Source organism: Hipposideros armiger, unplaced genomic scaffold, assembly GCF_001890085.2.
Source record: "Hipposideros armiger isolate ML-2016 unplaced genomic scaffold, ASM189008v1 scaffold_118, whole genome shotgun sequence".
Classification (NCBI taxonomy): Eukaryota; Metazoa; Chordata; class Mammalia; order Chiroptera; family Hipposideridae; genus Hipposideros; species Hipposideros armiger.
Window position 1 is genome coordinate 694,758 of NW_017731468.1, and position 15,336 is coordinate 710,093.

Genomic DNA, 15,336 nt, shown 5'->3' on the forward strand with positions numbered 1-15,336 from the left:
ATTCCCTAATGCTGTTCCCCTCCCCCAATAAAATCTTTAAATAAATAAATAAAATAAAATAAAATTAATGTTTCATGTTTGCTTGAAAAGAATGTGTTATCTCTGTTAGGTGCAGGATTCTATATACATATGTCTATTGGATTAAGCTTTTTTATTACATTGTTCAAATCTTACTAACTTTAAAAAAATTGATTTATTATTAGGTGTGTTTTATTAAAATTTGTTACTTCATTTGTGGTTTGTCTATTCTGGTAATTTTTTTGTTTTGAGGCTATGCTATTAGATATGTACAGATTTAGAATTACTACAGTCTTCAACCCATAAGTAATTTTCAGCTTTTTATTCTAGGTTCATGCTTTAAATATCCTTAGAGCCTTGTTCAGAGATACACGTCTGGGAGAAAATATTATTCCTTATGTTGCTGATGGAGCTAAGGCTGCAATTCTGGGCTTCACATCACCAGTCTGGGCAGTAAGTGCTTTTGCCATTTATTTTCATTGACTTACCATATTTTGCCGTGTATAATGTGCTCCTGTGTGGAAAGCACACCCACGTTTTTGGACCAAACTGTCCGAGAAAAAAACATTTGTTTAAATTTTTAATTCAAATTTTTATTTGTTTACATTTAAGTACTTATTTTTATTATAAAGGAACTTTAGCATTTATTTTTTAACATACTGTGGTACAAGAAATTTTATGTAACAAATAATTAGAAAACACAAGAACAGATATAAGGTACAAGAAATTGTATGTACTAGTATCAAATTTACAATGTTTACGCATCATAGGCCAAGAACTCTTCATTGTTGCAAGTTCGTTGGAAGTTCAACTAAACTGATTATTGTATTCCAGGATACTATTTTGCATATGGATATCGTTATTGATTTCTAGACTTACACTTTTAATTCATAAGCATAAATAAAATAATTAAAAGCATTTATATAGATACGGAATTAGTACTACCCATGTATAATGTGCATCCTTATTTTTCCCTCACAAATTTGGGCAAAAAAGTGTGCATTATACACGGCAAAATATTGTAGTTATACTCCTGAGTAGGTTTTAATAAACTAATCTTTCACGGGGTGATAAAAATATGTACTGCATTTTATCAAGGAGTTTCTTTAAGGGATAAATCCTTAGATGAAGCTGTATTTTCACTCTTGGTATTTTATGATTATATTCTGTCTCCTTTGTTGGCTTATTAGCCATAGCTCTTTGTTTTCTTATTTTAGCAAGTGCTTTAGGATTTATAGTGTATATCTCTAACATCACAGCCTACCCACAAGTGATATTATACCACTTCACTTAAAGTATAAGAACCTAACAATGTGTATTCCAATTCTCTCCTCCCAATGTTCATGCTGTTATACATTTTACTTTTATGTATGTTGTAAACTCACACTACATTGTTATTATTTTTGTTTAAACTGCCAGTTATCTCTTTTTAAAAATTTATCATTTTGACTATTTTTTAAATTTATTAAATTTATTGGAGTGCCATTGATTAGTAAAATTATATAGGTTTCAAGCATACATTTCTATAATACATCATCCATATATTGCATTGTGTGTTCACCACCCAGAGTCAGTTCTCCTTCTATTACCATATATTTACCATTTTAACCATTATTAAGTATACAATTCAGTGGCATTAAATACATTCACGCGTTGTGCAGTCATCACCACTATTCATTTTTAGAACTTTTCATCATTCCAAACAGAAGCTCTGTACCCATTAAATAGTAATCCCCGATCTTTCCCTTCCCCCAATACTTCATAACCTTCGTTTTATTTTCTGTCTCTGAATTTGCTTATTCTAGGCCCCTCATATAAATGGAATCATACAATATTTGTCTTTTTGTATCTGGATTATTTCACTTAGCATAGTGTTTTTAAGATTGATCTATATTGTAGCATGTGTCATAATTTCATTCCTTTTTAAAGCTGAATAATATTCTATTGTATGTATATATGACATTTGGCTTATCCATTCATCTGTTGATGGCATTTAGTTTTTTTCTTTTGGCTATTTGAATAATTCAGTGAACATTGGTATACAAATATCTGTTTGAGTCCCTGCTTTCAATTCTCTTGTGTATATCATATGGTAATTCTATGTTTAACTTTTTAAGGAATTGCCAAACTGTATTGTACAGTGGTAGCACATTTTATACTCCCATCAGCAATGCTCAGCAGTTTCATTTTCTTTACATTCTCACCAACACTTGCTATTTTCCATTTTTTTGGTTTTTTTTTTTTTATAATAGTCACCTTAATGGGTGTGAAGTGGTATCTCATTCTGGTTTTGATTTGCATTTCCCTAATGATTAGTGATATTGAGCTGAAAGAAAAATGACTCTTAGTATCTAATGTGTTTTTCTTTTGGATGCTGTGAGCTCTGGATAACAGTGTGTTGAATGACTGCTATAAATATACTCAATCAAAAGGTCAAAAAACAAACACTCATGAAGCATTAAATTAAAATGGTGGAGGTTAAATAGTGAGTCACTTTTTTTTTTTTTTTACAATATGATCACTGTCCAGAAACTTTTTGATTCAGAACTCTAAAGCTAATAGACAAAACCCAGTATAGTTGTTGGATTTAGGAACGTAAACTTTCACCTTTTTTTCATGATTCCTGGGAGAAACACCATGATTTTATTGTTACCTAGATCATTGTGCCTTCTACAATAATGGAGATAAACCCATGGTTTGACACTTACAAAGGCTGGCAAAGGGAAAGGAGAAAAGAAGCTAGACCTAATATATTACCTGCAGAAAGAATTTTCTAGAAAAGCAAGCTTTCCAATTAGTGAGCTGCAGAAACCACTTCATAACTGTATGATAAGCCTCTAATTGAGAGTCGGTATACCGTAGGGTAGCCAAAAGCACCGACTCCCAATGTAAAGAGGAATCATCAAGGTTGCCAGCTCTTACCTGGAAAATTGTGCGTCTTCCTTTAAGGAAGACAGCCGTCTGAAATTCAGTCTAGGAGCATTGCCTAACTGCTCCTGAGGACACAGTGTTTACCTTATGCGTTTACGGGAAGTGGAGCAATACCTGTATATCATCAGTAGAGTCACGGAGGGAGAAATGTGGCTTGACCATCAGGAAAAATAGAGATCATAAAACTGATTGTTGGAAATTTCAGTACTGTTTTCTTCAAGCTATTAGTTCAAGATGAACAAAAAAAATGTTCTCTGTGAAAGGGCTTTCAGAAAGTGAAACCTGGTAACTTTTCCAACTTTTTAGCAAAACTGAAAGTATCAGAAATGAGTGGTTCATCTATTTAAAAAGTCTTTTTTGCGACCTTTTAAACAGTAACACATGTGCACTGCAGAAAATCTGAAAATAAAGGAAAGCATAAAAAGAAGTAAAGGTCCCCTTTTAAACTACCATACAGACATAATCGTTATGAGCTTTCTGATGTATTTTCTTCCTCTTTTTTTCCTGTGTGGGTTTTTACGTGTGTGTATTACACTCAGATGCACATATATATTTACAAAAGACTGTGTAAATTAGTGCCTATTTATAGTTTTATTTTGGGGGACCTTCTTTTTTAACACTGGTTATAAGGAAGCTTTTGGTTTCCATTGTTTGTTTGCCTTACTAGAGAAAATAAGCATCATAGCTATAATAATCCGTGTGTTTATTTAATATAGCCACACTGTTTATTTAATATATTGATTATTATGCTTCCTTCCTTATAAAAGCCTAATAATCGAAGATACACCAAAATTGTAAATCAACATAATCAATGAATGTGAAGAAGCCTTCATTTTACAAAACAATTTACCGCAGCATTCTTGGTTGAAGTCATTTAAAGAGTGATTGTTCCCTGAAGGCATGTGGAATGTGGTTTGATTTACAGAAATCTGATTTGTACGCATTGTCTCAGGACTCTGTCTTATGCTCAAAGGTGACTAGATCTGTACCTTTTACTTAATTATTTTTTTCTGATAAATTAGAGAGGGGAAAAAAACAAAAGTAAAATGAACTTAATTTTAATTTTTCAGTACAGGAACATTTTCCAGGAAGCATTCATGTATGTATTTAATTTGTTTTTACAGACTCTTCAATCTTTTATATTGAGACCATACAAATCTCTTCTTGTTCTTTGCCACCTATTCGGCATTTTTAAAATACAGGGGAAACGTGCTGTTGTAAACATATTAGGCTGTAGGTATACCTACTGTGTTGCAAGTAATATATTAAGTACTAGAAATAGATAAATAAGGTATAATCATAATAATGGCTGCCTTACTGTGTGTTTTTCATGTGCCTGGTATCATTTGCATTGATTATCTCAGTTAATGTTCAGAACAACCCTGTGAGGTAGATTCCACTATAAGTCTCATTTTACAGATAAAGAAAACAAGGCTTAGAGAGGCAAAATAACTCTGTCTAAGGGCACACAACTGTTATCTGCCTGACTCCAGAGTCTGTGTTGTTTTAGGGGAAAGTTTTGGGTGTTATAGGAATACAGAGAAGATACATTTTACCTACCTTGTAAGGTTTTGGCCCTGTTCCTGAAAGAGCTGGAGGTATAGCCTAGGTGCTAAGGTTTTATTGAGTGGTACAAACCCAAAGCAGCAAGAATGGAGGAAAAAGGGAAGTAAGGTAAGGAAAGAAGAAAGACATTATTCCCAAGACGGCCTTAACCTTAACAGCAAAACTGAGCTGGTTGGCTACTTTTACAGACGCCTCAGTCTTTTATATGTGATATATCTTCTAGCCAGGCCATGTGAAACCTGCCACCTCTTGGAACAGCCCAATATCCTGTCTCTTATTGGTCAGAGTTCACTCAGCTTGAGCAGGTGTTGGCACAACCCTTGGGCAGATGCTAGAGAAGCCAGATCCCATGCCATGCCCTGTGATGCAGCATCTCACCCGAGTCTGGACATGGCTGAGGGAGCCGCAACTTCCGTGGTTGTAGTTGGGGTAGACCTGGGGTTTCACACCGTGGCTCCCACTGCTGTTGAAAAACCCTGCACACAGTGGGGGAGAGATGGGATCTGACTGGTGTAGTTAAAAGTAGAGAGTCGAGTAAAGGTGGAAAGAGGGAAGGAGGAAGAACAATGAGGAAGCTATTGTAATAGTTCTGCCAAGAGATGACTGTGGCTCAGAATAGAGAAATATTAGTAAAGATAGTGATAATTGATTGGCTTGGACATATATTTTGGATATGAAGCTAGTTTAGTTAAAAATTTAGGTAACAGAAAGTCATTTACAGGTACATATATGGAAACAGAATTTTGCGAGTTGCTTTTGGAAACTGAGACATTTCTGGGCATTCCTTGTTTTTACGTTCAGTGACCATGAAACATCTTGATGTTCTTTCCCTGCATCCTCCTTGCAGAATAGGTAACTCATCATTTTCCAGCTTGCCCGAGACTGCACTGAGAATGCCACTTTGGGGTCTTTCTAAGATCCACAATGGGTCTATCTGGTATATCTGTAGTTTGCTTCCCTCAGGCCAATTCTGCTTCCCAGTTTGCAGTGGGTTTCAGAGGAAAAAGAGCCTTTCAGATCTTCCCAGTAGCACCATCACACATGCTCTGTGCTTCTGTTGGCACCGTCTCCAGGCCTATGGTAGTTGTGAGGTTGCCAGGAGGGTGCCAGGATGAGGGCCGTGTGGTGCTGAAACCCAGCCATGCTCTACTTATGCCGCGTGCCTTGGCATGGAGCTGTATTCATGCACAGGAAGAGTTCTTCTTCCTTAGTTCACACATAGGTAGTGTATGGGCTGGTGGAAGCTCTGTCTCCTTTGTCTTCTCATGGGAAAAGTATCTTGCTGCTTTGGAAGGTAACCATGAACTTCAGAACATGGCAGCCCTTCCACTTAATTGTAAGTCCAGAAATGCTAGTACAGTTTTACTGGATTACAGATGAGGGATTTAGGACCTAAAATTTTTAGTGTCTTTTTCAAGGTCACTGAGGCTAAGAAGTGATGGAAGAAAAATTAGAATCCAAATCTCGTTTATTTGTTTAAGAAAATATTTCTTTCTGCTATAAACTGGTACCATGTACACTAGACAAAATATTTTATAATATTAAATCCAGATCCCGTCCTCAAGGACGTGACTGTCTGTTAAGGGTAAAAGTGTATGGTGTAAAAATTTGAGCATACCACATGGTGATTGTACATGGTAGGCTCTCCATTCATATTTTAAAATATTTGTCAAGGGAGCATTTATGTTATATAAGAAAAGCCATACATGTAAGAAAATATACAATATACATATATACACATATATAGGTACTGCATATGCACTTCTACACAGATACACTGTTTTGTGAAACCTGATTTTTTTTTTTTTCATTTACCTAACTCTCCTATATCTTGAAAGTCTGTATGGAAGCTTTTTTACTAGAAAGGAAAGAAAAAACATATATACTCAGTTAATAAAAGAGAAGAATTTTGGTAGCAGTTGTCAATTTGTAGCTGAATACCAAGTCCCTATCAACCATGTTTTGGGCTTGGTGGAGAAGGAAGTAAGAGAACAGGAAGGTTTTCTGATGTTTTCCTTGTGATAAAGGTTTATTATTGCTGGAGTTAATTTGGTAGCCATTATATTCTCTCCATTTCTAACTTTACTACTACTAACTGTTTTCTATTGTTTCTCTACTTTTCCCTTACATTCTCCTTGATCCATCCTTCCCAAACAAGACGTATTTTCATTGCAGTTACTACGATGAGTTTTTCAAAATATATTAGCACCATTAATGACCGTTTTCATTACCCACATTAAGATTTAGCATCAATTACTCACATTAGCATTTACTATCAAGGATTTAGGAGTTGATAATTCAGTTTGTCAGTCAGTCACAGCCTCTTTCTCAATTGTACTTCTACTTGATTTCTCTCCTTATTAGCTTTGTAGTGGACAGGGACTGAAAATATGGATGAAATATTAGAAAATAAAAAGGAGTACCTGAAACAGAAGTCCATGAACCATTTATACTATCTCACAGAAACAGGGATATTCTTCTATCTTAAGTAATGAGTATTCCATGCTAGTTATTTTGCTCTACATTCACAATAACTCTTTTAAATGTTATGCTTTATAATTTCTATACTTTTAAAATATACAGTATATATTTTTCAACATATGAAAATCAATTAATGTAATATACCATATGACTAGACTAAAAGACAAAAAACACATAATTATTTAAGCAAATGCAGGGAAAGCATTTGACAAAATCCAACACCATTTCATATTAAAAGCATTCAACCAACTAGGAATGGAAGGGAATTTTCTAAACATGATGAAGGATATCAGTGGAAAACCTATAGCTACCAATGTGCTTAATGGTGAAAGACTGCAAGCGTTCCCCCTGAGATCAGGAACAGGACAAGGATATCCACTCTTGCCACATCTATTCAGCATTGTACTGGAGGTTGTAGGTAGGGCAACCAGGCAAGAATAAGAAATAAAAATCAGCTAAATTGCTGATTTTTGAAGATGCAAAACTATCTCTGTTTTTCAATGACATGATCTTATATATAATAAATCCTAGAGAATACACACACGTGTACACACACACACACACACACACACACACACACACACACAAACCATTTGCTGAAAGAACAAGTTCAGCAGGGTTTAAGGACACAAGATCAATATACAAAAGTCATTTGTATTTCTATGCACAAGCAATGAGCAATCCAAAAGTGAAATTAAGAAAACAATTCCAAGGGCCGGCCGAGTGGCTCAGTTGGTTAAGAGCTCGCTTAAGAGTTTGAGCTCTGAGCAACAGCGGTTTGAGTCCTGGCCTGAGCTGAGCAGCCGTTGAGCTGCCAAAAGGTGGCAGGATGGCTCAGCTAAAAACAAAACAAAACAAAACAAAACAAAAAAAGCAAACAAAAAAATAAAACAATTCCACTTATAACATCAAAAAGAATAAAATACTTAGGAATAAATTTAACAAAAGAAGTGTAAGACACTGAAAATTACAAAACATTGTTGAAAGAAATTAAAGAAGTAACAAATAAATGGAAAGATATTTCATGTTCATGGACTGGAAGATTTAGTATTTAGATGACAGTACTCCCCAAATTGATCTACAGGTTCAATATAATCTCTGTTAAAATCTCATTTGACTTTTTTGCAGAAATTGACAAAGTGAGCTTAACATTCAGATGGAAATGCAAAAGGCTTAGAATAGCCAAAACAATCTTAAAAAAAACCAGAGATGGTGGACTCACATGTGAAAAAGTTGAAACTTACTCACATGTGAAAAATTCTGAAAACTTACAACAGAGCAACAGTAATCTAGTGTGGTGCTCACGTAAGGATAGACATGTTTTATTCAAAGGGATGGAATTAAGAGTCCATAAATAAAACCTAACATTTAGTACAGAAAAGGTGCCACAACAGTTCAGTGGGAGAAAGAATGGTCTATTCAACAAATGGTACTGGGACAACTGGATATCCACATGCAAAAGAATGAATTTGCTTCCTGTCTTGCAACATATTCAAAAATTGAGTCAGTATGGATCAAAGTCCTAACTGTAAGAGCTAACACAATAAAGCATTTAGAAGAAAACATTAAATGTAAGTCTTTGTGATCTTGTGTTAGGTAACGGTTTCTTGAATATGATGCGTAAAGCATAAGTTGCAGAAGAAAAAAGATAAATTATTGACTTTGATCAATATTTAAATTGTCTTTGTTTCAAAAGATACCATCAAGAAAATGAAAAGATCACTGAAAGAGTGGGAGAAAATATTTGCAAATCATATATCTGATAATCACACACTTGATTAGTATCCAGAACACATAAAGAACTCTTACAACTCAATGATAGAAAGACAACCCAATTAAAAATGGACAAGGAATTTGAATACATTTCTCCAAAAGATATATAGTCAATAAGCACAGAAAAAGATGCTTAACATTATTACTCATTAAGGAAATGCAAATCAAAACTACAAAAAGACACCACTTCACACTCACCAGGATAGCTGTAATCAAAAAGATGGACAGTAATAAGTATTGTGGAAGATTTACAGAATTTGTGAAATTGAAACCCTCATACATTGCTGATGAGAATGTAAAATGCTACTGTTGCTTTGGCAGTTCCTCAAAAGGTTAACATAGAGTTACCGTATGATCCAGCAGTACCACTTCTGGGTGTATACCCAAGAGAATGAAAACGTTCACACAAAAACTTGTATGTGAATGTTTATAGCATCATTATCCATAATAGCCAAAAAGTGGAAATACCCTAAATGTCCATCAAATGATGAGTATATTTTAAGAATGAGGTATATCCATACAATGGAATATCATTCAGCCATAAAAAGGAATGATATGCTGATACATGCTACAACACAGGTTAACCTTGAGAACAGCTAAGTGAAAGAAGCCAGACATAAAAGCTGCATATTACATGATCTCACAAATATGAAATGTCCAGAATAGGCAAATCCATAGAGACGAAAAGCAGGTTGATTAGTGCTTGCCTAGTGCAGGAGGATAGGGAATGACTACTAATGTGTACTGCTGGCTATCTGTATCCATGAGTTTAGTATGCACGGATTCAACTAACTGTGGATCGAAAATATTTGGGAAAAAATATCCCAGAAAGATTCAAAAATCAAAACTTGTTTTTGCCACATGTCAAGCACTATGCTGAATCCACATGAATGAAGTGATGTGTGGGCATAGCGTATATTTTATAGCATATTCAAAATACTATGCCACTTTATATAAGGGACTTGAACATCCTCAGGTTTTGGTGTCCTTGGGGATCCTGAAACCAATCCCCCATGGATACTAAGGGATGATGGAGTAGGATTTCATTTTGGAGTGATGAAAATAGTTTGGAATTGGGTAGGAGTGATAGTGTCCTTTTTGAATATACTAAAACCACTGAATAGTACCCTTTAAAATGGTGACTTTTATGGTATGTGAGTTATATCTCAATACAAGGAAAATTAGTTTTAAAAAATGTCTTAAAATATCATTTGGTCACCTTTGGAGGTTGCTATGGCATGAACTCATTCTGCAAGCTGGTAAATTTGTGGAAAAAATTCTGCACTAACTTCATAACAGGGTAACCAAATAGCTGATGATGGGAAACTATTTTTTTTATAGCAGTTCTTCTGAAAATGATAACTAACTAATGGTAGATTATCACCATTTTGCTATACCTACTGGAAAAGGTAATGATGGGGCTAGCTGAATGGCGCATTGGTTAAGAGTTAGCTTGGGATGCCAGCTCTGAGCAGCAGGGCCCCAGTTCCGATCCCACATGAGGGCCACTGACTCTGCGCCCTCTACAGCTAAGATCGCGAACAACAGCTCGACCTGGAGCTGGGCTGCTGTGAGTTACGCAAGTGAATTCATCCAATGTTAGGATTTCATTGCAATTTTTGTATGAATTGTGCCAAAGTATGGATAGCCCACTTCTAGAGTTACCATCCATATATTGAGTCAGCTTTGGGCATCTAGAGGAGAGGTTGCCTGCTGGGGACTGATGGGTCACATCTAGCCTACAACTGTGTTTTATTTGGCCTCCGCAATGTTTTTTTTAATTTGTTGCCAATATTTCAAAATAGTGAGATTTCACATAAAAATTGGGGTTTCTGGCTTCTCTTGAAAAAGAAGAAAATCTGGCAATACTGGGCTTACATTCCCTCATGGCTACAACTCAACTGAAGCTGAATAATGACTTCATTAGACCCCGCCCCCTGCTGCCCTTCTCACTTACTGGTCCTTGTGGGCATTTGAGCTTGTGACTCTCATTGCAGTTTTAGGAAGCTATTTTCTAAATCTTACATTGTCACTTTTTAATTACTTCTTATATTGCTGCTTATATTGCCATATGGTTATGACACCTGTCTAATTAGAATATAAGCTCTGTGTTGGCAGGAAGTATGTGTCCTCTATGTCTGGATATTCTCCATGGTACTGGTATAGTGCCTCGCACACTGTAGGGAAGTTACTACCTATTTGTACATCTCTGCACTGATTTGGCAAGGTTATTGAGGAAGCCCAATATGCCATTGAAGACATTTTCATGATATAGCAAAGTATCTTGTTACATTGGTTTGGAAATAGATATATTCTTTTATCATTTTGAAGAAATTTATGTTTACTAATGATAGTTCTTTTATTTTTATTAACCAGTTGTCTCAGATAATTTTAGAGTTCAAATTATTTTTTTAGGTTACTGGCATTGTGGCATTAATAAATAACATTTAGGATATTAAATATTATCTTGGCCATATTAATAACATGGGTTCTTTTAGTTAGGCTTTATAAATATTCTCTTATAGGCAAACGATTACAGGAAATAAATGAAAAGAGCTGAGCTCTTTACTGGGATATTCATTGTCAGAAAGGATATGGAAAAATGATTTATTGAGTTTTTTTTAAAGAAGTGTTATTTGATGATACAAGTACAAAGAGATAATGAAAACAATTCATGGTCATATGAGTACAGGAAAGAGGTATGTTGTGTGCATGTGGTTGGATTGTAGAGCTCAGTTTAAGAGGAAATCATTGAGTCAATTACTGTGAAGTTTTTGAAAATTGTCTTATGAACACAAACCATATTTTCTTTTGCCCCATACTAGGCAATTGGGTAATGATTTTGAATGTCTAGTTTGAACACTGTAAATGTTGGTTTCATGCCATGAATATCTCTTAACCCTTATTGTGTGTTTATTTTTACATTAGGTGAGAAATTCATCCACACTTCTCTTCAGTACCTTGATCACAAGAATATTTGGAGTTAAAAGGGGAAAGGATGAACTTTTCAAAAAAAACACGTAAGCCCCATCTAATGCTAACTTTTTATAAAATAACGTGCTGGCCAAAAATAATTTTTGGAATTTTGCTTACTTTTATAGGTTCATCTAGAGCATAAAACTATAAAAACACTATAGTAAATTAACCTATGCTGCCAAATTCTAAGTCCTTGGGCAAAAGTATCTACTGTTTAATGAGACCTTTCAAACCAATGAAAATACAGCAAGGGAGTAAGGGCTGTATTGTAGAGCTTGTCCTCAGTGCCACAGCTAAAAAAGTTTTTCTTTTCCTGTGCACCTTCTTCAGGTATTCCTGAAATACCCTAAATTGCTTTTTTCTTGATGTGTCATCAAGTAAAAACTTGTGCATTATATTTGCTTTTATAGCTGGAAGTTTAAACGTTTATGATACAGTCATCAGAACATGTCCCAGATTATTTTTGCATTAAACTCTGTCAACCAAGGGGGAGCAGTTACAGATGTTGGCAACACGGAATAAACAATGCTTTTCACTTTTAGGTCTTCAGTGTTTTGTTTACTCTCTAAGATGTTTTTCTCTTAAGGTTTTTTAATGTCTGGAAGGAAACCTATTGAAATACTTTGACTATGGGTAATTTTTAGATACTGTGCTCAAGTTCTGTTTGTTGGTCTCTTTAAAGAAGAGAAGCTTTGAATAGTTTCTTAACACTAGATGTCACTGTCGCTGCATGTTTAATTAATTTCTTCATTGACCCAGTGGTCTTTCTCTTGATCTTGAGATAAATCGGGCTCTATTCCTCTTCTACCTAAAAAAGTTTATAATCACACTTTTAACTTTAGGTTTTAAGCTTTTGTTTCTTAAAATATATTTTCTTGTAATGGAACTGAGTTTTGGAAATTAGAAAATATCATGAAATAATATTATGATGCACTATGGGTAATTCTAAGGAAACCTAGTGGTAGTTCTGAATTGTCATTTAAATTGCTACTTATCACCCTATAAAATTCAATAAATATTTAAAAGGAAAGCAACTGGCTATAAGTATGAATTCCCTGAGTATATTCAGGAAATACCAGAGAGGCTTATTTTAACCAAGTTGTATTTTTAAAATAATGATAACATTCCTTTGAAAGGATGAATATAATTTTCACTGTTTAGCTGGTTCCTAAAGAAATTCTTCCTGTTAGTAGTTTGAAATCACTTATATTTTTTTTTCCTTAGCTTTGTTTATTTTGTTAATACTTCTACAAATGCTAAGAAGTTTAAAACAGTTTGGTCATGGTATAAGGCCATGATAAATAGTGGAATAAATAAAATGTGATATGAGCTTATCAAACGAGTAAATTAATGTGTAAATCAGAACATGAAAATGAAGAAATGCTTTTTCCTCTTTTACTTTTTATGAAGTGATTCCTGGTTATATATATAAATTTTACTATGTACAAGAAAATTATCAGATTCATTTCATTTCATTTAGGTTGCTTCTGAAGGAGAGTAAAAGAATAGCACAATGAAACCACACTGTTTTAATCTTTTTGTCCAAGGCATGCGGATGATGGGAACCTCTATTATTAGCTCATTACTCTTAGATAGGAAAGGTTACAAATATATGACTTTCCTAGAAAGAGGGAAATGGAATATTCATATAATTGTTTTGAGTAAAGTTTAAAAGTGAAATGAAGGAATTAAGAAGCTAATTTTTGAATGTGATTAACATTTTTGGTAAGATTCTCTAGTTCAATAATCTGAAGATTGGTATATATCATTATGCATACAAGGCCTCTGTTCTCTGTTTAACCCTTAAAGAATATATTTCTTGGCAGCACCTGCTAGAGTTGCTCTGCAAAACCTTTAGTGTCTTAAATTTGCTATTATGTGTGATGGTTCTTCTAGTTGTAGTTTGTTTAATTATGCCCCGTTCTGTTGAAATGTTTAAATGCCTGTTCCCTCCAGTATTAACCCCTTGAGGACAGAACCTTTTCCATCTATTCAGTGTATACATAGCAGGCACTTGAAGAACACTATAGTAATAATGGTGCCCTGTTGGTCGGTTACTGAACCATCGGGTAAACTCAGCTGATGAGTCTCCACAGAGTCAGGCCTCGTTTCACAGCCACAGATTGTTCTGCACACAGTCTTGCAAATATGTGCTCTTGGTCAGAAGGGAATTGGACAGAAAAAGAACATCTGCCTTTCCTATCTAGTGGGAAAAAAATGTCTAGGAGTAAACAGACTTGGTTTCTAGGCATTTTGTTGCCACTAGAGATGACCTTAATAGACTCCCTTTATCCGCTTTGTATTTCAATTTCTCCGTCTATATAACAGGAAAAATAAGATCTGTGCTCTGTCCTCATAGGGCTATGGTGAGGATAAAACAAACAATGAACAGTTCATTTTCTTCTGAAGTATTGGAAGTCCTACGCAATTAGAGACATAATTGGCTTTTTCTCTCTGTCACCACTTCTATTATTGTACTCATGTCATTGTCTTGTAGTTACAGTGCTTTTTGAGGACAGGGTCGGTATCTTATCCATTTTTGCATACCTGGTGCCTAGCATAGTGTCTGGTATAGAATAGGCATACAGAAATACTTGCTTAATGAATACATACATTTTGTTACTAGAGGAGATATAAGAATCTTTGTTTCAACTACTGCCATTGTTGCCATATAGCCACATGACCAGCTGAGGCAAGTTACTGTATTTCCCCATGTATAAGACGCACCCTTTTTCGAAAAATTTGGGGTCTAAAAACTGGGTGCATCTTATACAGTGGTTGTAGATTTTTTTTTTACTTGCATTTCCCGTTTTTTTCGCACTTGTTTTGGCGCTCATGCAACCACTGTATAAGACGCACCCAGTTTGTAGACCCCAAATTTTTTGAAAAAGGGTGTATCTTATACATGGGGAAATATGGTCATTAACCTCTCTGGGCCTTGGTTTTTTCCCTCTAAGATAAGAGATTTAGACTATCCTTGATGTCTCTTGTTTCTGTAAAGTACTAGGCTAAGGCTTTACATAATTGTTACCAGACTTGTGAGATTAGTAAACTGCTGTATTGCCAGTGCCTAGAACAGTACCTGCCCGTGGCAGGGACAAGAAGTCCCTGTTTCATCTATAAAGAAAGGAGCAGGGGTTCTACTCCTCTGTTTATAGGTTTGTTGAGCACACTTATAATGATTGAACTCGAGAGCTCGTTAGTCTTGTTTTAAATGTTTCTTTGGGTTATGAAAAATCAGAAGACATAAGTTTCACATGTTTATTTTAAATAATGTTACTACATTTTAATTTTCTAAAGCTCCTTTTCTTTCTATTTTTTACCGTCTGACTGGACCTGACCGAATGGATAGTTGACCTGACGTAGAATCAGAACTTGCACAGCCCTGTGATGTGGGGAGTGTGCTAGGCTTCCCCGAATAGCCTCCTCCTGTGATGTGAGGGGGCTTCCTTTGACAGTTCCTCATTCCTTACAGGGCAGGAGTTAAACCAATGGGACCTTTAACTCTAGGTCTTTCCCTTTGGCCCCTGTGTGTATTAATCATTATTCTAGTCTTCGGTTTGTGTCATATCAATATATAGCAGTGTGAAA

At 35.1% G+C, this 15,336-nt stretch overlaps 1 protein-coding gene across 1 annotated transcript in view; it reads left to right on the forward strand.

The window, feature by feature from the left end:
* The window catches only part of THADA (THADA armadillo repeat containing), a 323,536-nt gene that overhangs the window by 81,776 nt on the left and 226,424 nt on the right, over nucleotides 1–15,336 (forward strand). Inside the window, exons 24-25 of the mRNA XM_019647913.1 lie at nucleotides 349–471; nucleotides 11,698–11,789. Of these exons, the coding sequence (XP_019503458.1) occupies nucleotides 349–471; nucleotides 11,698–11,789 (215 nt within the window). The remainder of the gene's footprint in view (nucleotides 1–348; nucleotides 472–11,697; nucleotides 11,790–15,336) is intronic.